Source organism: Caretta caretta, chromosome 2, assembly GCF_965140235.1.
Source record: "Caretta caretta isolate rCarCar2 chromosome 2, rCarCar1.hap1, whole genome shotgun sequence".
Lineage (NCBI taxonomy): Eukaryota > Metazoa > Chordata > Testudines > Cheloniidae > Caretta > Caretta caretta.
In genome coordinates, this window is record NC_134207.1 from 167,239,481 (window position 1) to 167,266,197 (window position 26,717).

General features: G+C 40.1%; 1 protein-coding gene across 4 annotated transcripts in view; it reads left to right on the plus strand.

Annotated features, from left to right (window-relative positions):
• The window catches only part of DDC (dopa decarboxylase), a 120,366-nt gene that overhangs the window by 53,117 nt on the left and 40,532 nt on the right, over nucleotides 1-26,717 (plus strand). For 3 of the 4 annotated variants that reach the window (XM_048839254.2, XM_048839256.2, XM_048839259.2), the window contains 5 exons: nucleotides 1,551-1,685; nucleotides 3,451-3,594; nucleotides 12,524-12,590; nucleotides 16,650-16,744; nucleotides 21,191-21,258. In XM_048839254.2, the coding sequence (XP_048695211.1) occupies nucleotides 1,551-1,685; nucleotides 3,451-3,594; nucleotides 12,524-12,590; nucleotides 16,650-16,744; nucleotides 21,191-21,258 (509 nt within the window). The remainder of the gene's footprint in view (nucleotides 1-1,550; nucleotides 1,686-3,450; nucleotides 3,595-12,523; nucleotides 12,591-16,649; nucleotides 16,745-21,190; nucleotides 21,259-26,717) is intronic. The other variant, XM_075125574.1, reaches the window with a different exon arrangement.

Sequence of the window (26,717 nt, forward strand, 5' to 3'; positions counted from 1 at the left end):
GAGCAGGGGGTTGGACTAGATGACCTCCTGAGGTCCCTTCCAACCCTGATATTCTATGAATAATGCAGTTGACTTAAATGTTCATTTTGGGAAAGCTGGAATCAGAGCCAGCGCTAGGCATAAGTAGACTAAGCAATTGCTTAGGGCCCCAAGCAGCTCAAGGGGGCCCCTTTTGCTTTTTATTATGTGTTGGCGGGTGGAATATTCCTGTTGAGGTCCCCCAATGGGCTAGTGCTGCTGCGGCCTGGAATTACTTGCCTGAATAATGGTTACTGATATGTAAGAGTCATGGGATCAGGCCTATATCCAAGGAAGAAAATAGCTTCACAAATATATAAATATGTGATGTGTTAATTAGCACACTATTTAGAGTTATTTAGCTGTTTCTTGAGGCAACTGTACTCACGGAGGTGGTATCTGTGCACAGAAGATTCCCAAGGCAACCATTCAGGTTACAATTTACCTTAAAACTATCCCTTGAGCACAGACTTTCCAGAACTTCTAAACTTGAGAAAATGTTTTTACAAATTGATGGTCACAGAGCCAAAAAAAAAGCTTCCAGCATGTTTCTGGTTGGTATGGCAGGGAAATAACCACCCAACAATCAGTTTTTTGTCCCAAACCAGTTTGTTTCAAAATGGTGGATTACTGGCTGCAAACACCACCTCTCAATAGTCACAAGACATCCAAGGTAAGAATGAAAGCTGCGTTACTTATTGTGAACCTACTGAAGCCTAATTGTTTTTAAGCTTGCATTGACTATTCTTTATTTCATGTGTGCACTTTAGATCGAGGGTATTTATTAAATCTTGAGTAATGTAGCTAGCTATACTGAATCAGAGTTTTTATGCTTAATGAATTCTCTTCTGGTCAATATATGGCTTATAACAATACATCTCTTTTCCCAGGAAATTATAATCATTAATAATATATGGTGCCACAATTTTCATAATGCTCTACAGAAAAAAAAGATACGTGGTCAGATTCTGATCTCAGTTACGCTCATGTAAATCCAAAGCAACTGAATGGAAATCAAGTTACTCTGTGGTTATGCTGATGCAATGGAGATGATCAGTCTCTGGTCCCTGTCCTGAACAGGGACACTCTTCCTGCAATCAGATCCTTGTGCCTGGGTGCTCACTGATGTCAGTGGGGATCTACAAAGGTGCAGGGGTTTGCTTGTAAAGAGCTGATTCCAAGACTGGAGCCTAAGACACCCAAACGTAGAAAATGAAGAGAAAAGGAGAGACAACGGTTAAATTTATTGCACGGTCACATACAATTTCTTAAACATAAATATACAGTTTTTCTGTCACAATCTTAGGTGCACATTTGTGTCCATCTTGTAGCAATGCTTCTTACCGTGCATGTGGTATAAGAGTTCTCAAATGATTCCATATTGTGCCATTTATTTTTGTACGGCTTTCACTCTGATGCAGATCTTTAACATGCAACATTTTGTTTTCAGTAATTCTCCCTCACGTAACAGGTAGTATTGGTTTTGAATCTTCCTTCGCTGTGTCCCATGGAGTCTCTCTTTTTCACCATAGGGCAGTGCCAGTGAGGCTACTTTGGTTATGTTGCTTGCTGCCAGAACAAAAACAATCAGACGTGTCCAATCAGAAAACCCAGAACTAACAGAGGCACACATCATGAGCAAGCTGGTGGCCTATGCATCTGATCAGGTGAGTACATCTAAAAATGACACTGGGAATTACACTCCTTGAAAAATGCAGTCACCCTGCTATACAGATTACTTAGATTGTAAACTCTATGGAGTAGGGATCATCTTTTCATTCCGTGTTTGTACAGCACCCCAGTGTGGTCCTGGTTCATGACTGAAGCCCCTAGGTGTTACTGCAATACAAACAATAAATAATAGCAACAGGTGAAAGCATTGTACTATATGTTACAGATTAACAGCCCAATGTTGCCTCCCTTCCTCACACCTAGTATTTATTTTATTCTGCAAGGAATCCCTTTGTAGTGAATGAAGATACTGTTTATGGAGTAAGGTGCTAATCAACATGAGTAAGTGTGGCCAATAAACTAACTGATTCGAATGTTGAGACACAAAACGCTGCACTGTATGAGTTATAAACATACCAGGCTTCGTACCTGAAAAAAATGCAGTGGGTTTAAAAATAAACTTACTAAAATCAGAGAGTATCAATCCAAGTTTGCCCAACATAATCCCTGTTTTCTATCTGTGAACACTATTTAGCAGATTTACTTAACCTATGAATTCTCAGCATGGCCACGATCATGAAAAGCTTCTACCATGCATGAAAGCAAACTTTGGCCTTCCGGTTCAGCTGTGCTTGCATTTTAAAACTGCTAATCCTAACAAAGGGGGCCAGGAAATGTCACTTCTTCCAATAAATATGACATTTTATTATCTAAATGTCAGTGAGATAGGAGGAATGCTCCTACTACTTGATATTTAGTTTGAACTAATCCACTGGTTACAGTGCATTAAAATGCCCAGACTTCAGGTTTCACTGGACTTTACCATCACTGTATATTTAGACACAATATCATTTTAAAAGGGCACCTGCTCTTTATTGGGGGTGGGGAAGGGGCGTATTATAAGGCCATATGTGGGAACAGTCAAGATGTGAGAAGTGGGGAAGGGTCCTGATGATTCTTAAAAGCCATGATACAATTGGTCCTTTTTCTCTTTGGAGCTCTAGAGTGCGTGCTGTGCAGATTGCCAGACACAGATCCCTAAGTCTAATGTACTACTAAGCAGAGCCCCATTGTTTGCCTTTCTTTTTGTTGTAAATGGCTGATCTGAAATGGAGGCTGACAGCCCTCTGTGCCTGCTGAAGGTCAGGGGATTTTCTGTCTGCAGAAGGATTCGCCTTAAGACATGGCTGACCTTTCAAAGCAGATCGTTGCTGAGCTTGCTGCTCCTTCCACATTAAGAACAGACCTGTGTGACCCACTGCTCAGTAATCCAAAAGGAATGAAAAACTAAAACAGCCTCCTGGGAGGGAGACAATGCATGTATAGACAAACACAGTGCAAGATGGGGGTGGAGGGAGACTAAAAGCATGTCAAGTGCGTTCCTGCACAAGATACTGTACTTTGCATCTTATCAAACCAATTGTCCCCCAAGAAAATTCCACTGTAGAAATAGGGCCACTGCAGTAAATGAGAGTTTGCCATTGACATCAGAAAATGCAGGATGTAGACCATAGAGTAAATACTGGAAAATTAATATTGTCATGTGTAGCAGGATCTGTAACTGTGTAATGGCTATATAGGCAGGGCTAAATTAGGTCCTGGCATAAGAGGACACAACTCTCATTGACTAGAGATTTTTGCATGGACAACCCCAATTCTATTGCATTGTGGATCTCATAAAGTATTACGTGTGGTTTGTTAGAATTAAAAACAGGTTTCTGTGGAAGGTTCGTGTTTTAAATTTCACCCATTTAATTGCAGGCCCACTCATCAGTGGAAAAGGCAGGATTAATTGGTGGAGTGAAGATTAAAAATATCCCTTCAGATGATAAATTCAGTGTTCGTGGATCAGCCCTAAACAAAGTTTTGCATGAAGACAGAGCTGCTGGTCTTATCCCATTCTTTGTAAGTACTGGCTTGAACAATCTTACTTGTGGATTTAGTGCATCTGATAGGCCACTTTTACGATGAGCAGATGATACTGTATGTAATCTAAGAACGTATAGATCTGCACACTAGCTAGAATATGAACATTCCATGAATGTTCTACACAGTACATGAACTTTGCATACAGTCTCTTTTTTTTTCTTTTTACATCGGGGCAAGGGGGCAGGGAAGAAAAGAAAATAACTGAATTCCCTAGGCACTATGGAGGCTTAGGAGACATTTCTTTGCACAGATGGCAACTCGTGTGTGTAATGGATTGCCAAATAGAGGCTATATCTTTGAATAGAACTAAAGCAGAGAGAGAAGATGCATTTAAAGGGGGTGGGGGGATGTTAGACTAGACAGGTGGATTGATGTGGGTGAATATCTTGACTTTCTTCTATCCTGAAATAATATGTTATTATCTTTTACACTGGACTTCCAAACTGCAATTGTCACAAATGTGTGTATTTATTTTTGAGTTTATGGGTTGCATGTAGGCGTTTGTCAGAAAAAAATACAAAATCAACACCCGAAATGACACAATGTCAAATGTAAATATCAGCAAACAGCCAGAACCCCTCCCTAGACCATGAGACTCAATGCTACTTTAGCAAATAAATAAGCTCATGGTGTGCCTTGAATGTCAGCAAGGTGAGACTATATCAGACTGTGTGTGTGAGAGAGAGAGAGAGAGAGACTGTATCACCTGTCAATAAGATGACAAACGTCAGTAATGAGCTATAGGTCACCACTATTGACTTTAACATTACTTTCCTTTCCCATCAGAATTCAAGGATAGTGAACAGTGTTCATATTATGTGATCTTTCAGACTGAATACAGTTGTCTTTATAAAGTGTAGTCACTTTGAGTGACTAATGAAAAATAGCACCTTCTCATTCAGAGCATCTGTTCCTTTTGTAAATTCACAATATCATGCAATCACTTTCAACTACAATATGTTTTTAGTAATTTTTTTCTCCTGTTATCCCTGAAGAATTAATACCGCTGAGAGAGTGAACTGTAGTCTATTATCATGCATCAACAAAATTGTTTGCTAATTGCCAATAATTTACACCTGTGCAAATCTGCTGAAGACAATGGAGCTGTACAGGTTTATGTACAGAAAGTGTAATATGGCCAGTAGAACTTTTATCAGTAGTGATGACAGTGAAGGGTAAAGCCCATCTTGGCTCTCACAGTCCAAGTTGAGTTTACAGGGCTGACAGAAAAAGCCCTGTCTTATCATCTGAAGAAATTTGATATGGAAATTATTAGAAGGCTGCAAACGTGCAAGCCCAGAATTCCATTTTTACAGAGCTTCTGATCAGAGCAGTCTTATTTGATTCAAGGTAGCCTGTACTTCATCTTCTCTGTTTACGTAAGGTAAAATTTCCAAAACGACCTACGTGATTTAGGCTTCTTAGTCCCATTATCAAAAGTGATTTAGGAACCTAGGTGTCAATGAAAGTCCGTCTGAAGTCACTTTTGAAAATTGGACTTAGAAACTTAAATCACTGGACACTTTGGAAATCTTATCCTTCGTTTGCTTGCTTATTTGTTTGTTTGATTTATTTTGATTGCCTTGGGCTCTGACTTTGTGGTATGTTAAAAGACCATGGCACGGGCCCAACAGACGTTTCACAAGTGTAGGGGGATGCTGTTTTCCTGCCTTGGAGAAAAGGAATTGAGTAATCTTGAGATGGCCAAGTGAATTCCACCAATTGCCTTCCAGTGGAAATAAGACTCTTGTCCAAAATGAAGGCACTATCACTAAGGCTGCTCACATGAATTTACTTCTGCCATAGAATAATAGAATATCAGGGTTGGAAGGGACCTCAGGAGGTCATCTAGTCCAACCCCCTACTCAAAGCAGGACCAAACCCCCATAGTTGCCCCAGATCCCTAAATGGTCCCCTCAAGGATTAAACTCACAACCCTGGGTTTAGCAGGCCAATGCTCAAACCACTGAGCTATCCCTTCCCGCCTCATAGAACCTGCTGCAGAAGAAATGCATTTGTAATGGAGATCTCAGTTCCCTCCACTGGGGCAAATACAGCACAGCAAGTCATATAAGCAGCTTTTACATGCAATGTGAAAGTTTTTAGCTGGTTTGGTTTGGTTTAACAATTATATTAGGCTGTTCTGATTTTTTTAACAGCATGCTTCAGTGTTTTGTTTCTCCATTTTGTACACACAGTGCAATTCTGCATCATCTCTCCATGTGCTATCAGAAAGTTAATTGAGTTGCTTTGTTGCTCAAACCTCATCTACACACCCACAATGGAACTCTCCTCATAAATATTCACCATCTATTAATTTTTGCAGCTGTGGGAAAGGGAAATCAAATCATCTGTTTACAGATTCAATGACACTGTTACAAAGGGTGTCTTTTTTTAAACTATATGGTGTCTCCACTGTTTGCTTTGCTGTGCAATGCAAGCCTTGAAAGGAAGCAAAGGCTCAGCCTGAGTTAATACGGCCAGTGTCAGCCCTTCCATTTATTTGTATACATAAAACATCTCAGCGAGGATTAGATAAGATCTCATTATCCTTACTGCTGGCCTCCTAACTGAAAGGTATGCTCATTCTCTCTCATACTGGGCAGTAGCCCATGCACCCCATTCATGCTCCTTTTCTGCTCTTCAAGTTCTTTTGTTCTTGAGTAATTTGGGGCTATTTTATTTTGTTCCTGCCACAAAGATACGCATGTTACTAAGGAAACACCTTCCACCACCTTATTACTCACCTCTTCTTCACCGATCTTTCTCTCAAGAGCGAGATGCAGTGTCAAAGCAGAAAGTTCTGCAAAAGGATCCCTGACTGAAGAGAGTTTGTGACAGCATATTGATCCTTCCATGTCTATACTTACAAGCTTACAGTAAGATCGCTCCTTAGCCGTGTTATGCCAACGGGAGAGAGCTCTCCCTTCAACATCATAAAACCAGCTCAACGAGTGGTGGTAGCTATGTCTGAGGCAGAGCATCTCGCACAGACATAACACTGTGCACATGAGCGCTTATGCTGGCAAAACTTATGTCGCTAAAGTTTTGCTGACATAAGTGCGAGTGTGGACATGGATCTGGGTTGCCACTAAGTTCATGCAATCTCTTGAGCAAAAATGATTTAATAGGGAGTATGGAAAAGGAAAATAAAACCCTGTGTTTTATGGGCCGGATTCTCTTCTCAGAGGTACATGTATAAATCAGGAATAATTCCATTACAGTTAATAGAAATATAAGGAGAGATTCAGACTCATGTGTTTACTGGGCCTGATAGGAAACAGGAGATCTAATTAAAATAACTTGGTAACAGTGTTATAGCTTTTTCAAATAAATAAGGTTTGGTTAACAGACCTGTTCGGCATTAAAAAAAAAAAAAAAAAAAGAATCTTTTAACTTATATCCACCACTGGTGTCTTTTAGCACGAGCGATTTATTCATTGGCACTTAGCACAAACTATAGTAAAAATTGGGAGCAAGTCCGGAGCAGTAGTTTTTATTTGCTTTCCCCAAGTTCAAAGCTGTGTATATTTCAATTACAAATGGTGTTTGCCAAAGTCAATGCACAGCTATAACTCAACAAATTAAAACAGTTGAGTTACACAGGCTATTGACAAACAAATGGGCCCGATCCCATGAGGTGCTGAGTGACTCCTGAGAGGAACTGAAATTGGCAGGAGTTGACGGCACTCAGCACCTTGGAGTGAGCCCCAAACTTGGCCAGTATGCTAAAGGTGCCCAGCTCTGCAGTTGGGCTCCAATTCAGCAAGGCACTTAAGCACGTGCTGAGATCCTATTGACTTAATTAGGACTTAAGCATATGCTGAAAGTTAGGTGTTTTAAGTGCTTTGCCTTAGGCTCTCAAATTGAGATGACGATACCTAAACTAGATGTCTGAGTGCTAGTTTGAGTGTCCAAATGCGCAACACGGTGCATTAACTTAGGTTCTAACAAGTTGGAAAACGACATCCGTTTAGGTGGTATAAGTAATCTGCGAGAATATTGACTTTCATAAGCCAGTACAGATACATGACAGCAGCTGGTATCTATGTTACAATATACTTCAAAGAGCTATGGCAGTGTACTGCTGCTGCAATACGATCACCTTCTTGTTGACTAACGGCCCAGCAGAGACACTCTGTGGCTCTAGCCGAAACCGCTCTGCTGAGTGATGATTTACAGGATATGCACAAACAGAGACGTGGTATCCAGACCACTTTGGATGGTGATCGTATCAGAACTAGCCTGCTGGAGGTGCCAGCTTTCAGATGAGTTGCAAAACTGAGGTCTTGACCACAAATGACCATCAAAAATTGTAGATTTCACAAGAGTAATGGTACTAGTGCCATGCCCTGGCCGAATGCGAGTTTGTCTAGCTGAATTCCCCCTGCACTTTCAGTTGGACAGGGCATCTTTGCTTTCTGCCTAGAAGGTGGCACTGCAATGTGCTACATTCCACTCCAGAAGTAGCTGTATTACAAAGACAGGCACAGTTATAATCATTGTTAACTATTTTATTAATACAGATCCCAATATGATGAGCTTAGTACAGAGGGAGGGGGGGGTGCAGGGGGATGGATAGCTAAATTAATAGCTCTCTAGTTTAGCAACTTCATGGTAGTGATTTTGAATTGAGTGTATAATATCCTGAGGGTTTTTTTGTGTTTTTTTTTAAATGGGTCTTGTATTTGCAGTAAAATGATAAGAAGTTTAGTATTCAAAACTCTGTGTCAGGTCTGAAATCACCTTGTGGGCTCCTTTCACCCCTCCACAATTTTCGAAGCTGGGATAAACCAAGCTGAATTTAGCTCAATGTGCATTGTTCGTGTGTTAACATGAATAAATATGACACAGAGATCACTGATAATCAATTCTTAAAGTATGTCACATGCTTTAGTTTATTTAAATTAAATGAGCTTTCTTGGTTATTCTTATTAAGTCCATTGCATTAACCAATAATCTCACTACTTTGATACCTCTGTAGGTTTTGTATGATAAACCCTATTCCTTTATTGATTCTCATAAAATGTACATAGCTGACGTCTATAAATGCAAGTAGGCAGATACTAGCTGTGGGCAGAGCAATCCCCCTTGTGTATTCCCCAGTCTCCTGGAGTTGTGGACGCAGTGCTCCCTGAGGTTTATAATACAAACCTGCAGGGCATTATAAATATTTGTGCAGGTTCAGGTTATGTATTCAGGAAAGTACTACACAAGGTGACTGACGCAAGTATTTGGCTGCTTTACATCAGAGCAAGGGCTGTGTTATATTTACACAACATGATCTGAAAAGGATAATGCCTTGGGCTCTTCGGAGCTCTCAGTTCCATTTCTGAGATGCAGCCTGTCCCCTGCCCCCTGCACAAATGTGATTATGCTGTTGTAATATGGGTTACAAATTGGGTTAGATTCATGGTTTAGTACTGATGCAGGGTAATGAGACCCTGAAGAGAGCAGATGCTGTTACTTTAAGTAGTTTCTGGGGATTAATGCAGGTGGCTTTGGGGTTCATGTACCTACAGAAAAAACATTAAAATTATTTAAACAGCTGAGCCATTCTTTATGGAACAAGTCATTATTCAAACAACTGAGCATATGTATTGAATGTATACAATCTCTGATTATAATGGCACATTCCTTAATGTGATTATAGAGAGCATGTTTGTAGCTTAGTGTAATCATATTATGGTGCTGACACCAGTACACCGTATCTTTCAGCTGGTTGAATTGAGTTCAGCAATAATCTTGCTTACCTTTATTGTCCCTCACTAACCACTGACACCTCTATTGCACCCTCTTGGTGAAGTCCAGCAACCTAATTATAATACATACGTACAAAGAAGCAGAGTTATGACTGCGTGTGCCACAGTAATTTGGGGATTTCCTGACTTGGGTCCTTAACCGTTGAACCCGAATACTGTAATCATCATTCTTTACAACCAACTTGTGCCCATGCACCGACACAGCCCTGTTTTCGTAAGGGTGGTCTCTCTTTGTTAGTGCCCAATTTGCACCTGCACAATTTGCATCCCTATTTTTGTACCTACAGTTCAACTGAAGGTGCCGAACTGGTACCTGCACCTCTTCCAGACTGTAGGAGCAAATCAAATAGCCAGCAATGCAAATATTCTAGTTCATTTTCAGTTCATCTGTGGGTACAAGATCTGGGTTCATACTACACCAGTAAAATAGAGACCAAGCCTCAACCCTTTTTAAAATGTACCCCATTAAAGGCAGGGGTTCACACCTGAGATGCTTCAACCTAAAGAGGGATTGCAAACAGGGACCGGAGTGCTACAACCACCCTGTCTTTCACATATTTCCAAATGAGATATGGGACCCAGGGTGGTCCCAATATGGAAAGGTGATGGTGATATGGATAAATAAGAACTCTTACTTTTGGTATACAATTTTATCTCGATGTGTCAATAAATCCCCATATCAATGTGTTTGCCAGATCCTTTGTTTTCAGAACCACATTTGTTTCCAAACAAGGTTCACAATAGTTAGATTGAAAAGACCTGTTAGATAAGCCCTGCCAAATTTTAGTCATCCATTTGCCTGTAGCAATTCTTTTATGGTTGACTATTCTTATAATTATCATTGTCATGACCGGGTTGAGGGAATAAGTTCTGTGCCTGGTCTGGAGATTTTTCATGGTTTTATGAGGCTGCATGAAGTCATGCAAGGGGAGGATATGGCCCCCTTAGAGGACTGTATTACTAGGTATAATTAGGTTGGCCATTGCCACGATATCTGAGCACTTCCCATAAAACATAAACACAACAAAAATCTCTTTTCTAGCCGTACCAGCAGGAATGAACATTAACGTTATTGTTGGAGATACATATAATATGGATGCAGATGTGTCTTGAGATGACTATTGCCCTGTGTTTTTAAAAGCCTACTCATAACGTAGTATTTGGTCTTCTTTCTTTCAAGCTTTGATGAGCAGTGCAATAGTTACCAAAATTGACATTTGAAGTTCTGTTGCTGACCTCTCAGTTAGTATGAGAGCTAAGCAAATATTTCCCATCAAAATTTGATGAACAGTGAATGGCCTTTTTTTCTGCAAGTCATTTGAAGTTTTCCATTTAAAAAAATAAATTTAACGGAATGAAATTTTTCCTTTTTTAGGAGAAAAGACACCTAGGCTTTAATATGTCTAACTTAATATGTGTTAAAGTATACACTGCTTGGACTACACTACAGTCTTTAAAGGTTTTAGAATGTGTTTCCTAATGCCTGATAACAAACCTGTAAATCTTAGTCTATCCAGAGCCTAAATGAGAGGAGACTGAGGCTCGAGGTATAAGTAGATTCAATTGCAAATCTACTTAACAGCAAACTTAAAACTACTCAATATGGATGGATATGCCACTGTATGTTTATTTTAGTAATGGGAAGTTTTGGAAGGTCTCATCAGATTAACACCTAAAATGTAGGCTGCTTCTCCTTACATTAACCTTTTAAAGTCTGCAAATTGAAATCCTGCCAGATTTCCTTTACTTCCCGTTTCAAGTTAGGCTATTCTTTCAGTATTCTGGCCTTTCTCATTACATTTTACCACTTAGTTTCTTGTCCCAGGCAGAAACAGGAAGGTAGGAGGCATGGGTAATTTGTGGGTGGGGGAATAACCAGACTCCAAAAAATGTTGGAATGTGTTATGGGCAAAAGTTCATTAGTTTGGTTCTTTTTTATCTTTCCGTAGTTTGCATCTATATGTCTATTACTCCCGAGGTGGATTACTAGGTGATGATTAAATGTGCATGTTCTATTGATAAATATTTTTATTAGAGTACATGCACATTTCACACTGTGATGACATGTTGGTAAATTTGTGAGAGCATAAATTGGTGTAATTTATTGACCAATGCAAGCCAGAAGGACGAGGTTGTAGAAGGGAATCAACCAATAGTAAGAAGGATGGTCTTTGGCTTAAGGCACTGGACTGGGATTCAAGACATTTGGGTTCCGTTCCTGGACCTGTCACAGACTTCCTGTGAGACCTGAGAATAATGAATCACTTTGGGCCTTAATTCTCCAGCTACAAAGAAGGAATAATAATACTTCCTTTGTCTACCATATATATTTAGACTGTAAACTCTACAGTGCACAGACTGTCTCTCACCATGTGTGTGTATATGCAGCACCTAGCACAAAGGGGCCCTCATTTTCATTGGGGTTTCTATATGTTTATATAGATCAGAATAACAGTAATATACAAGATAAACCAGCCCCCATACTTTAGCTTACACTGTCCTGTTGGTTGCTTTTACTCCACATTGTCACTCCTCCTTAGGGGAAGTTAAAACAACTTACATTCACCCACTTATATCTTCTTGCTAATGTGAAACTTCCTCCATTATTTACATCACATCTTCATTGGCCCATTGTGTTCATAGTGCTGCGGACAGTTTAGAAGAGAGAGACGCACACGTATAGGGAAGAGTCAGGGAAACTGAGTCTAAGTGTTTAGTATGACCCTGGAAGAGAAGAGCCTGTGAGAAAATCACCAGCCTGTGATATTAGCAGTAATTTATCCTTAAACCACATTCTGAGCTCCGTTATACCAGCATAAATCAGAATGAATTTCTTTCACTGCAGTAGAGCTATTATAGATTGACACCTGCGTAGCTGAAATTAGTGTTTGGAGAAATATGTGGAATCAAAATCCTTGGCGCAAACTCCCATAAACTCTGGAACCATCTTGCATCCAGAACGGCACACTGCAGTTCAGTTATTGGGTAGGTATTGATTAGAAGGCTGTAATTGTGTGTGGGTATTCAGAAGTCCTAAATCACCAGAGTTCTTTCTATTCCTTGAGGTCTTTGCGGCTTGCTGTTTCTCAGTTGGTAATTGTCTTTGCTGGAAAATTTGATTTTCCTTTTGTTTTTCTCTTCAGTTTTGTGCAACACTCGGAACCACACCTTGTTGCTCCTTTGACAGACTGTTAGAACTGGGTCCTATTTGTAAGTCATTCCCTGCTGCTTCTCTCTAAAATTTAAATATAAGTTACAGTCTTTTGTTTCAGAGTAACAGCCGTGTTAGTCTGTATTCGCAAAAAGAAAAGGAGTACTTGTGGCACCTTAGAGACTAACCAATTTATTTGAGCATAAGCTTTCGTGAGCTACAGCTCACTTCAGTCTCTTGTTGATTCTTTTCCTGGGTGTTATGTAGTGTCGGTGTCCAAATGCAGTAATTCTGTCTATAAATCTTTCACTTGCAGTTGTTTTCCAACATTGCTTCAAGCAGCAAACTTGTATTTTTAGGCCAGATCACTAATGGGTAAGAAAGATAGCCATAGCTTCAAAGTTTTTTTTTAAAAAACCCTCCTTTGTGGCAACATATTTTAGGACCGCAAAATGCTTTCATGCTTGACTTTGTGGCTCCTTTCTTTGGTCTGTTCTGCATGGGTCAGAAAAGCTCTACCTGAAGCAGATTGAAAAAAAGCTGAACTCTGTGTCCTTCCATGTGCCCCTCTATCACTTTGCATCAGTCAGGACACACAGGTGAATGAGGTGAGACACAAGGATGGATTTAAGTGGCAGGCCGCAATTTTAGTAACTTATCACTGTTATCTGTCCTGTCTTCCATATACCAGGTATTTACATGGGTCCACTGCAGGGCTCCCACCAGATAGCCAATAACTAGGGGTAGACCTTCCTCAGCCTACCTCTAAGGTTCAGCTCACTCTCCTAAATCCTCTCACACTGCCTCCTGTGAGGCGAACACAGCATACCAAAAGAAGGACCTCATTCCTCAAAAACTTTGTCTCCCCTTTTCCCAAGGCCTAAGGTCCACCAGTGAAATCACAGATCTATTTCACTCCTGGAAGCTGGCTCTTTTGGCCTCTTATTTGCACTTATTTGCACCAGCCACAAGTTGCAACAAGCTAAACAGTCACACAAGTTATTGTTATTAAATTCTAAGTTCTAGTCTATTGAGCCTTGACTACGCCTTCATAATGCTGTGAGGTCAGCAAAAAATCCTACCAGGCCTCTGCCAATTTAGCCCAATGGAAAAATTCCTTCCTGATCCCCAAAACAAGGGGGTGATCAAACCTGCAGCATCCTAATAAACACAGCTCCTATAATACAGGGAGGGAGGATGAGGCACTAAAAATGGAGCAAGAGGCTCCAAAAACTTCAGTCCAGGATTTAAATTAACAGTATTGCCAATATCAGGAGATCAAAAGTCATGAGTCAGACCCCCCCCAAAATCATGAGAGTGGCCCCAAAGTCATGAGCCTTTTTAAAGAAAAAGATTCTATTGTCTGTCTTTTGAGTTTCTTTACTCTCCCTGCCTGACCTCAGCATCTGCAAAACAATTGATTGGATAAAATGAGCTTGGCCCTTGCTGCAGGAGCTCTTACTCCCCTGTTTGTTCATCCCCTGCCCACTAATTAATCCTGACCACAAGTTTCCCCCTCAGTTCAGCCCCCAACAGCCCTACCACCTCAGTTTACACACCCTCCCCCAGCCCAGACTCAGTTTAGTTTCCCCAGCCCCCATCAATTCAGCCCTTGCATCGGTCTCCATCCCCATGGTACGGCCCTACCCTCCAAGTCTCACCTCTGTTCCTCCTGGGGCTCTTGCCCGCCCTGCTCCCAGGCCTGGAGGGCTGCAGCAGGGTCCCCACTCCCCTTTCCCAGGATGGGGTGCAGATCTAGAGGCTCTTCACGCCCTCTACTCCTTCCCAGGCTGGGTGCTTCAGTGGGGAGGAGAGGAGCAGATGCACCTTCCTGTCCATATTTCTCACAGGAGGGGAAGGGGAAGAGGGAGTGAAGTTGTTCTCAGCTGCTAGGGTCTTTCCTCTCTCCTCACCATCCGCATAGGAAGGGAGAGGAGGGGAGAGACTCTGCCAGCTTCCAGCTGTGTGGAGTTTCTTGCATCATCTCAAGACAGGATCCGACACCCTCTGAAATCCCTTCACTTGTGATAAAATCATAAGAGTTGGCAATACTGGATTAATGAAAGAGGGGAGTAAGGAGCCCCGTGGCTCCCATCTTCTTCTGGCTGGCCAACGGGAGGCAGAGAGCTTATAGAGCAGGGGCCATCCCTGCATTCCTCCAGCATGTGCTCTCCCCCCTTTCCCTCAGGGACTGTCCCCCTCCCTACAGGGCCACTCAAGTTTTCCACCATTGGATGGTGTGGATGGCATTTTTTGTCTCTTTGCTTCCCGCCACTATAGAGATGAAAGAAGTAAGAAGCAAAGGGACAGAAGTATTTTCCTTTCCCCTCCTCCCACTTACCCACTAGGGGCTAGAGCAGGAGAGGTTGCACTGACTAGATTGAGTCATTGACTCCTATTGCAAGATTGTTACCTGACAACTTATGAACAGCTTTGGCCTTGAACACGTGCTCACTGCATAATGAGAGTGACATACAGGTATAAAGTACACTTGGGGTAGCAATATGCCTAGAACAAACTTTTTGTAGTTATAAAAAGCCCTGAATGCTTTGATGGTTGCAATTTTTCATTTCACTATTTTGGGCATCTTCAAAGAAGTTTTGGGGGCACAGGGACATTGTATGAAAATCCAGAACTGTCCTGGTAAAACTAGGATGAGATTTAATCTGTTGTGAATTCATCCGGGGGGGGGGGGGGGACGGGGGACAGAAAGTGCATGTTGTCCTGTTTGAACTCTTGAGTTGTAGTAATTTGTTTCTGTGTATGCAGTACAAACAGACTTCAGGGCTTCAATCTGTTCCTTATCCTGCTCCCCTAGGCTGTTTGTCATCGTTGGCTTAACAGCTAGCCATGAATATGCTGTTCAGGAAATTGCCTGCTGACTCAATATCGTAAAATAGGGACACATCACATTAGGGGTAGAACAACAAGCTGTAAATGTGGAGCTTTTTAAAATCACTTTTGGTGAAATTGCCCTTGTGCAGAGGGGTCCAGCCCAAGACTAGTGTGCTGCTTGAAGCACAAGCCTTTGTCCTGGCCCCTCTGCACAGGGGTGAATTTCCCCCTCAGTGTACATATGTATAAGTCATAAAATGAGGGACACACCCAGAGCCTGGTGAAGTCAGTGCAAAGCAACAATAATAATCTCAAACATTTGTTCCGATAAAAGCTGAGAATTAACTTTGAGGGGATACACAATTTTTAATGTGTTTTTTGCAAATATTTATGCAAATGAATTTTAGTTCACAAGAATCCAAGTACTTGTGTAACTAATCTTTGCACGTGTATACTGATTTGAATGTGTGTGTGTGTGTTTATATAATGTAAAAAAAATATGCACCAGAAGTGTTTGGTGGCTATTGTGACAGATTTTGTCGGCTTGTTTCAATGTCGTCCAGTCAGGGACCAGAAATATTACCATATGACTTACTGTCAATAAACAGTCGCATAGTGTGAACAGTGAGATCCATATTCTGAAATATTTTTGCAAAAACAATTTACTGAATAATTTAAGGTAACAGATTTGTAATACGCCAAAGTTTGCTCAGGGGTAAGAACAAAGTTTATTCATAGTTTAATATCCCAAAATAAATTGGTTGCTGTAAATAGTTTGTTCACTGTGTTAGGTCCCTGGAAACTCATGTCATATAAAAATGTATCATCTTGGAGCTCTCTCTATTGCTAAAAGGGGCCAGCAAAGTTAAAACTCGTGTTGCTATTCCAGTTACAAATATTGAGAGCTTTCTTTATAGAAATTAATTAATGTCACTAGTTTTTTTTAAAGAATACATATTTTTAAGCATTCTGAATTGATCATAAATTGAGATTGTGTATTGCAAGTTACTAGTAAATGGAGTGTCTAAGGGCTCAATCCTGTTAATAGAACTGTGGAGATGGGAAGGGTCTGTGTGCATGGATTCTTTAGCAGAACAGAGGCCTATGTGATGTGACCTCTTAGAGCTCTGTCCTAATTGAATTGATAAAATATGAATGGCAAAGAAAAACAAAATTGCAGGGACTGCAAATCCCCTCTAGTCACTTGGTCTAATGCAAATTAAGAAAAAGTTTTAAAGAAAAAAGCTGTCTTTGCTTATTTAATTTCCTTCATTTTTTTCCAGGCAATAAGGAGAATATCTGGATGCATGTTGATGCAGCATATGCAGGGAGTGCTTTCATCTGCCCTGAATTCCGACATCTTCTAAATGGCGTGGAGGTTTGTGATGCTCCCCAGGGGTATTTAGGGTTGCGTGGCACCTCAGCACCACCTACCCTTAGTGTGAAACAGTCTTGTCTGTGCCTGCTGTGCATTAGCTCCCTGAAACCAACAACCTCTGGCAGTAAAAGCCTTCCTGGCCCCCCGCAGGCCTCGCTCTCTTTGTACAAGAAGTGGTAGGCACACACCAACTCCTGAATACTCAGAGTGTTCCCTGAAGTTTCCAGCCCCTTATCCACTGGACGGCTCACAGTATTGCCAGAGCTGCTGTTCCCACAGGACAGGACATACCAGCTTGTAAGATTCAACTGAGGACCATCACTTTGTTTAACATAGGGGAGGGTGTGTGTAAAAAATGTATACATCTAGGAATAGAGAATGTAGGGCAGTCTTACAGGATGGGGGACTCTATCCTGGGAAGCAGTGACTCTGAAAAAGATTTGAGGGTCGTGGAGGATAATCAGCTGAACAAGAGTTCCCAGTGTGACTCTGTGGCCAAAAGAGCTAATGAGATCCTGGGGAATCTCCCATAGGAGCAGAAGGTTATTTTACCTCTGTATTTGGCACTGGTGTGACCGCTGCTGGAATACTGTATAGTGTGTCCAGTTCTGGTGCCCACAATTCAAGAAGGACATTGATAAATTGGAGAGGGTTCAGAAAAGAGTCATGAGAATTATTTTGGGGAAGGTCTATGGCCTGTGTTATACAGGTGGTCAGACTAGATGATCACAATGGTCCCTTCTGGCCTTAAAATCTATGAATATTGGAAACAAATGGTTACGTGGAAAACAAAATCATAACATGCTTTCTAGACACTAAATGTGACGAACAAGTTACTTTAATCTAAAGCTGTTTATCTCACCCAAAGTTCTCTCCAGCGTACACCCCTTTTTTTCTTTAATATGGAGATATACCTATCTCATAGAACTGGAAGGGATCTTGAAAGGTCATTGAGTTGAGTCAAGTCCCCTGCCTTCACTTCAGGACCAAGTACCATCCCTTATTTTTGCCCCAGATCCCTCAAGGATTGAACTCATAACCCTGGGTTTAGCAGGCAATGCTCAAACCACTGAACTATCCTTTCCCCCGTGCCCCCACCTTTCATGAAGCAAAAGTGCTATCCTCTTACTTCCTCAGAAAAGGCTGCCAGGGCATCCCTTTCCTCCCTCCCCAAATATATTCAAGTAAATATTTGATATGTACCTCAAGATAAGGTTCTCTCCCCTGCTGTGTTCACTGTCCTGTTAGTTCTGTCTTACAAGCCTTCATTTGCATTCAGTTCAGACTGGAGATCGGAGACCCACTGTAAACAAGATAAGACTCAATTTAGTTGTAAACAAATAGATGGAGAGACATCTCAGTTTGACAGCAAATCTGTTTGTCACTCTTCCTTGTGTCTAATACCTTGATACAGAGCTTAAGAACCTGTTTTCAGTGTATATCCATAACTCCTTACATAGTCCTGTACATACATTTCACAATTATATTGATGACGAATGTGACACTGGCTTTCATTTCAAACCTCACATAAAATTCTTTAGTCAACCAGAATGTACATCGTAGAATCAGGAGATTCCGGCAACCCTCCTACACACTCTCTTGTCAGTTGGCATTAAGAGGTTCTTGGGTCACAAAAAGTGAACAATATTTTTTGTCTTTTAAAACCAAAAAGAAAGGCTCCATAGATTCTTAAACCTCTACTTTCCTGTGACTGTAACCCAGAATTCATGCTTGATCAAGATGCTGCACTTCTGTACAAAATATCGATAGTGATGGGTAGAAACCAAACTTTGTATAAGTCTGGCCATGCTGGCGAAGAGGATTTCCTTCCTCTGGCACTGTGAAAAGATATTGGAGGGGGCACCATATGTTTGTGTGTTTTACCACGAGCCCTTGCACTCAGCCAGTCTAGTCCCTGTCCCCATCCCACAATGATCCCCAAATCAGCAGAAACGACTCCAAGAGGACCTGGGAGTTGCTCCTTTCTGCAGTTTGAATCTTGATCAGGACTTCTTTTAAGTTCCAAGTAGGGCAGATTATATCAAAATGTTGGACTGTTGATTCAGTCCACTATCGAAACAGGGGTCAGCTGTTAAATTCAATCCAGATCTCCCCTAAATTTAGAGAAAGGGCTGTATGTCCAGTGTTTTGGTTTGGGCTCATCTTAGTCATCATTCAATAAGTTTGTCCTACAGGCTAAGCTACAAAAGGCAGCAACCTAAACTCATAACTATGTTCTTAGGCACATTTGGGAGGAATTTGTTTAAATAAGGTCACATTAAAAGATTTGAGAACCATTGATCCACGTTTGATATGCTCCTCCTGGGAGTGAATCCCCACAGCTGCTTTTAGAGCATAAAATTTGAGCAAAAATGCAGAGTTGAACACAGACAAACTTGCTCCACAGAGAAGCAAAACTTAGCTATGCCAACTCTCACAATTTTATCATCTCAAAAATGGCTTTCATTTCGTCATGGTTACCATGTCAGGTAAAACCATTTCTGCAATCTTTACACACACACACACACACACAAATTTACTGTTCAAAATACCAAGTAGCACTGAATCAACCCAGCCTGAGAAAAGGGTGACTTTTGCCTAAGTATCGTGGTAGAGAATATTTTAACATCCTAATTCTATAAAGTTTAAAAAATATAACAACCACTATCTCACCTGTTTTGAAAGTAAGACATAGAAGTATTACTATATTCCTCCTAAGGGACATATACTGTAGGGTTGCCAACCCTTCAGGATTGTCCTGGAGTCTCCAGAAATTGAAGATTCATCTTTAATTAAAGATTGTCATTTGATGAAACCTCCAGGAATACGTCCAACCAAAACTGGCAACCCTACATATAAGGCCAGACTGTGGCTGTGTCTATAACAGACAGCGTTTAATATTTGAAAATGAGTCAGTTGAAATTTTCTTCCAATAACTCTCAGGTTCTTTTTTCTTTTCCTCTTACTGAGTCACTTGGCACCTAGTTGCTCAGATAAGGGTGCTGCAATTTCCTGATTCTCCCGTCACACCATCAGATAAGTCCTTGTCTTCCACATCAGTGGAGAAAATATCTGTTTGGTAAAGACAGAAATTTAAACAGAGCAGCTCTGACAGATAGACTAATAAAGGAGGAGGAAAAACTAACAAACAAAGCATTTCTCTCTCATTCTCTTTTTTTATCAGCAAATGAAGCTTGCTGTAATTTCCTGTGTGGGTTTTATTAATTATTTTTATTGGTTCCTGTAGGAAATGAATCAACATCCATTGCACAGCCAGCATCTGTCAGTGTAGCAACTATTCAACAGCTCTGAATAGATTCCCTACCTCAGATATTAGAAAGATAAAAAACTTCTCCAACATGAGCAACCACTGCCCTTTCACCAAAGATGAGGAAGTTAATGAGAAACAAATGTGAAAAGATAGCTATTAGGTGGCGACTGGTGCTTCAAGATCCCCACTTCTCCTTTGTGTCCCTGATATTCAACATCAATGGCTGCCATAGTACCTAAACTAGAAAACTTTCAACACAAATGTCCTTCATGCCTTTCACAGTATGGGAAGCTTCTATCCTGAATACATGTCGTGCGAAGTTGATATTGTCAAAAATGTAATGTATAGCCATGCATTCTGTGTGGAACTGGTTGAAAGTGGGTTTTTTTGTATAAATTTAGTTTAGATGAGAAATGACTCTTTGACTAAAAGAAAAAAATTTAGGGAAAAAATTATTTTTGACCACCTTTAATTCTGTGTTTAGACGGACTGAAACACAATTCTAGATCAAAATCTATTACCTGTGTGTGTGCGTGCACATATAAAATATATGTGTATGTTTATAATATTAATTTCTCACTCAGTGAAATCTAGGAACTCTTGAGTAGAAAATGGGTTAAAAACCAAAACTTGGGATGTCTTTTGTTTATAATGAGATTTTTTTTGTTTACATTGAGATGATGTTTATATAAGATATATATTAAAATAAAGTTCAAAACATCTATATTAAAAGCACATTATCAATTGCATAAGTCAAACATTTAAGATTTAGGAGATGCCAGAAGTTAGGTTGTCCAAGCACCCTGAATTCTGCTCCCTTGTGTGTATGCATAATGGCTCTGATTCAGCAAAGTGTACTTAAGCATATGTACAATTTTGAGCAAGCATGTAGTCCTGCTGACCCCTGAAGGCTTACATGAGGCTTACGTGGTAGATATTCATTTTGCTGGTCCTCTGTGCAGGAGAAATTTCACCCAGCATGCACATATAACTCTCATTCACTTTAGATGGAGCTACATTAGGTATTATCTTTAAAGCCACTTTTCAGGAAAACATTTAGTTTGTTTTAGTGCTGTCCTGAATCTGGATGCAATTGGCAAAATTTACAGTGCTTTTATAACTTGAGGACTCTGACCCATATTTTTTCTAATTCTTCTTTTTTTTAACCCTGTCAGTTTGCAGATTCATTTAACTTTAACCCTCACAAATGGCTCCTAGTGAATTTTGACTGCTCTGCTATGTGGTAAGTAATACAGGATATATAAGGTTGTCAGAAATAGTGACCTTTATGGTGAAGCACACTCTTTCTAAACAAGAAAAGGAGTACTTGTGGCACCTTAGCTGAAATAAATTGGTTAGTCTCTAAGGTGCCACAAGTACTCCTTTTCTTTTTGCGAATACAGACTAACACGGCAGCTACTCTGAAATCTTTCTAAACACTTATTCCCTTTTTCACATAGATATATGGAGTTTTGTGTAGTGTTTGCCTGAGTGAATGATTCATAGTAGCATGATAAATTATTTGACTGAGGGGATAGAAAACCAGAGATGGGTCTGAGCCCTGAAGTTTGGAGCTAGACATGAAAATTCAGGGATTCAGATCTATTCCATTTTGTGCCCATCATTTAAAGAAATGAATTGCACATTACACCAAGCTTCTTTCTCTAATTTGATATGGTCTCTCTGAGTCTTGACTGCACACTTTAAAGGCCTTTGTTTATAGAGTCTGGACTTTAGTAGATTCAGAGCGAAGTGATTCAAAAAAAGCCTTTGTCAATGTTTTTCAATGATTTTCATTATTCATGTGTGAGGAGCAAGACTACATTTTGTGTTCCAAAGAGGTGCCACAGAGAAACCTGCAGGTACATTGGGAACACAAAGCAAAATGGCCTAAAGGAAACAATCATCATCACAAGGAGAATAATAAAAAAATTCTCATAACAAATAGTCCCATAGCTAGGACTTAGTTTTGTTGGGAAACTCTAAGTGTACTGCCAGCATCTTGTAGTCACCCACCATCTGATTATATTGATTACCAAAAAGAGCTGCTTAGGAAATGGTAAATATTTTCCATGAAAAATTTCAAAAGAAACTTTTTTTAAAAAAATCATTTTTTAAAATAGTTCAGTTTTCCAAAACTGGGTCGGGGGGGGGGGGGAAATGCCTTTCCGTTTTTTGTTGAAAAACTAAAATTTTCATTTTGGAAAAAAGGCTATTTTTCATTTAAAAAAAATCAAATGAAAATTTTGGAACAGTCCTAATTATCAATACTTTCCCTCTCTCTTATCTTCAGCATTACTAATGTGTAAAAACATGAGACTTATGTGCCTATGGCTTCATCCCTAGTTACAAATGTACATAACACCATGTAATAGGATTTTTTCAGCTATTAGGTTAGGGTTGCTAACTCTAAACTGTCCAGATCAGTGTCCTACTGCACATGTACTTCTTTTTGGTAGGTATCAGTAGGTTATTATGATTATTCATTACTGTAGCACCTAGGAACCCTCATCATGAACTAGGACCCCCACTGTACTAGATGCTGTGCAAATGCAGAACAGAAACAGTCCCTGTTTCTCATGTTCTGATTCTGCCTCATTCTTACTGGTAGTCACATCTCAATAAAGAGTATTTTGTGGTTTAGAACAAAGCCCCTAGAGTGTAATTATCTCATGATGAGATGTGTGTCTCTGTGTAGACATTAGACGGGAGAAGGGCGGAATTCATTTTCTTGCTTCCCATTCAACTCCCTTTCATGATTCAGAGAACCAAGTGTCCAAGAAGCCACTGATGGAAGTGAGGAAATGAACCATCATATTCTTGGCTTTCTTTCTCAATTCAGTTCTCATAAATTAACGAGCCTTTTATGGCAACAAAAAGTAATAAGAAGAAACTCAGTAGCTGGATTTATGAGCAGTTAGAGCAAACACTTTTCGTTTCTTTGAAAGGAAAGTAGTGTAAATCACAAAATAACTACTGAGTGGTGCAATATCTAGACATTGTTAGAGTATGAATTTGCTCTTCCTTGCACGGACATAAATCTATGGGGTTACAACAATGTAAAACTGGTGTAAGTCAGAGGAGACTCAGGCCTTTAAGAGGAGATTTTCAAAGGCACAAACAGCAGTGAGATGCCTCACTTGCAGTTGTGCCTTGGAAAATCTCCCCCTTAATCCCTTCCCCTCATAATTCTGTGAAGCCAAGGTAAAAATATATAAAAACAATTACAAACTCATTTTTTGAATTGTATTGCCCCTACTCTGCCAAAGCCCAGACATTTAAAAATCTGTTTATATGTGTGTATGCGCAATTGCAAAAAATAACCTTAAAAGAATTCACTCAAAATTCCGGGCAACCTTAACTTCGTAAAGACCAGATTCTCTTCATTTTGAATTCTTTACTTGGCAACTTTAACATTTTGAATGTAGTTTTTTAAACCGAATTTACCAGGGTTTGTGGTGGCGGTTTATCATGACACACAAATTCTATGATGTAGAACAACTTTCTAGACAGCACTCGAACAGTAAACTCACACTTTGTGTGTTGGTTTGTGCATAACCCTATGGAATGAGGTAGGGTTCTTCCTAGACTCCAGAGGCATATAGTCTCAGGCCCTGAGGTAGTTTGCAATTCACTGTGGATGGATAAACTATATCTATTTAGTTCTCAGTCCACAAAGCAAGGTCCCTATAAATCTTGTCCAAACCTGGGTGCTTAAAGTTAGGTACATTAATCCTAGTTTAGACCCCTAAATAAAAATAGCCTGACTTTCACACGAGTAAAAACCTGCAGTTCCTGTTGAAGTTAATGGGTGCTCAGAAGCTCTGACAATCAGGCCCCTTTTAGTCAGGTGCCTAAAATTTGGATTTACATGCATAATTTCACACACCCTCCTTTCCTCCAACCTGGGTCTCTGGAGCTGCCTCCAGGGGAAGTAGGAAATGGAACTGCCATCTCATGGGCTTCCACATGAGGGTGGGAGCCACCTCTGTTGGGCTCAGGCAGGGTCAGGCTTAGTTCAACCCACTTCTCCCTATTCCTGCGGCAGTTCTGGCAGCCATCAGGGCCTCTCTTCCTTTCTCTTTAAATGCACTATTAATTAGTAGTTATTTTATTAGTCTAATTTTTTTATTATTAATAAAATGATCCTGTTGATATCAAGAAAAAGCAAAACCACTCCAGCCAGGCCAATAACACTAGCAGCAGAATACCTTCATTTTACTCCTCAATAACACTGAATGATCCCAATGAGACCTACATTTTTATTTGAACCATTCAAATATAACAATGTTGGTTTCTGACCCACAGAAAAGCCTTGGGGGAAACAAACCTCCATACATGAAAGCAACTGTCTCCAGACATATGATCTTCTATGTGTGGGCAGCACAATATTCCATTATTATTCCTGCTGTATTTTCCCCAATAACTAGAAAGGTTTCCTTATTGCCCTACTGGACTACCACTTTGTGTTACTGTTCACATACATTCATTATCTATGTGCTGCTAGGATGAGTTACCCTTCATAGCACTATTGTGGGGCACTTTTTTGTTTGTTTGTTTTCTCTAGCTAATCTTTTGCATCAGTCACTTTCTCTGCCTCATCCTTCCAATGAATCACCTTTCCCATAGATCCAGTTAATCAGTCAAAGGGGGGCGGGGGGTGAGAAGCACTGCTGGAACAATCCAGCACTCCCAAATTCTTCTGCAAAGCAACTGCAGAAGTCTCTTCTAAGCAAAGCTGTGATACTTACTGTAAATGACCTCCTTTAGCAATTTGCTCCATTAGATTTCTCCCTCGGGTTCAAATACAATGGTGTCTACATCTATACACATGCATGCACAGGGCCAATTTCTTATTCTTGCCTGTCTAATCTGCCAAGGCATTTATACTGTAGTTATCTGAGCACTTCAAAACCAAAGCCTGAAATGCATAGGAATCCCTATAATTTTGGTTGTGGGTCTGATCTAAAACCAGAAGGACACATTTCTGATTCCATCAGATAAAAGATCTCACAAAAGCAGCTGTTCTCATAAGATTTTGACTCCGTATAGAGGAAAATCTCATGAGATCTGGGAAGATTTCTGCCACTTTGGGCTGAAGCTTCATGGGAATACATTGCAAGATGTTGGTGCCATTAGGGCCTCGCTTCAGCAATGCACTTAAGCATGTGCTTAAGTCCCATTGATTTAAAAAGGAATTAAACATGTACTTAAAGGTAAGTCTACGCGTAAGTGCTTTGCTGAAGAGGAGCCTGAGGCCAAGCCTGAACCCAAATCCTGAACAAAGGCGCAATACTAGCTGGGAATATATTCACAAAGGTTGGGATTTTCAAGGAGCCTGAGGGCTTGTCTACGTGGCAATTTAGTGTGCAGTAAGCCAGGGTGTGATCTACAGCTCACAATCCTGCCACACACTAACTAGCCAGTTAGACCCTGCTATCATACACTAAAAGGTCCATAGTGCACTTTGAACTACTGCTGTTCCAAAGCATCAAAAGTGCACTAAGGAACTTTTAATGTGTGATAGCAGGGTCCACACAGCCAGTCAGTGTGCAGGAAGCTAGTGTGATCTGGATTCACAACCTGGCTTGCAGCACACTAAATCGCCAGGTTCACTAGCCCTAAGGAAGTGAAATGGGAACCAAGTGCCTAACTCCTTTACGACCCTTCAAAAATCCCAGCCAAACATGTCTAATAATGGGTAAAATTTTCAAAAGCATTTATGTGATTTAGGAGCCTAAGTCCCACTGAGGTTTCAACCTAGACACCTAAGTCACCTAGACACTTTTTAAAGTTTTACCCAATATTTAAACACTGCCATTTCTTTTTACTACAACATCTTAGGCAAGCAATAAGAGTTGTAATGAATATTTATTGAATAAATAAAATAGTGGCACAAACTAGCACTGATATAGTTTGGGATTGGAGACATTTTGGTTATAAATGTTTGTTTAAAAACAAAAAAGTCACTCCAGCTTGCAACTGCACAGAAAAGAGTGGTTGGCACCTTTGATAAGGTCAATTTAATACAGCCACACGGAGAGAGAAGTACATTTTGTATCCCAGTGGTGGGGTTGACGGGTCCTCCCTCAGAGACTCTAAACAGGAAATACTTGTCATTTTGCCTTAGCTACTTGTTAACCACACTGATTTGTTTTGAAATAAAATAGGGATAAAATTCCTACTTTATGTAAGTGTGAAAAAAAAACCACTCCAGGTTAATACTCAGCAAACAAAATCTTGACCCAGAAGTAATTTTTTCTTTTACAATTTTTTTAAATGGCTTAAGTGTTTCAGTTTTCAGGCTTGAAGAGTTTACTGCATACAGGGGGCTTTTGAACATCTTTTTTAAAAAAGGAAAATGTTTTTTATAGTTTAAAATAAAATTTTACAAGGAGTTAATCTATAATAAGAAGTAATCACTTTGGTTATTTTCTTTATAAATTAAAATTGACAGGATAATTGAGGTCTTTAAAAGCTGCAGTTGTGCAATCAAAATAAGTAACTACTTTTCATAATGATTTCATTATTCTATTCAGAGGGATTTTTATTGTGCACTTGGGGGTATGAAGCTTTAATGTGCAAATCTCAGCCAGCTAGATCTTAATGGGTCTATTAGCATGACTTCAGATCTTTAAGAAAGCTTCAACCCCCATAAGGTATCAAAGGAACTTTCCAAAACAGGTACAGAGACCTTAAATC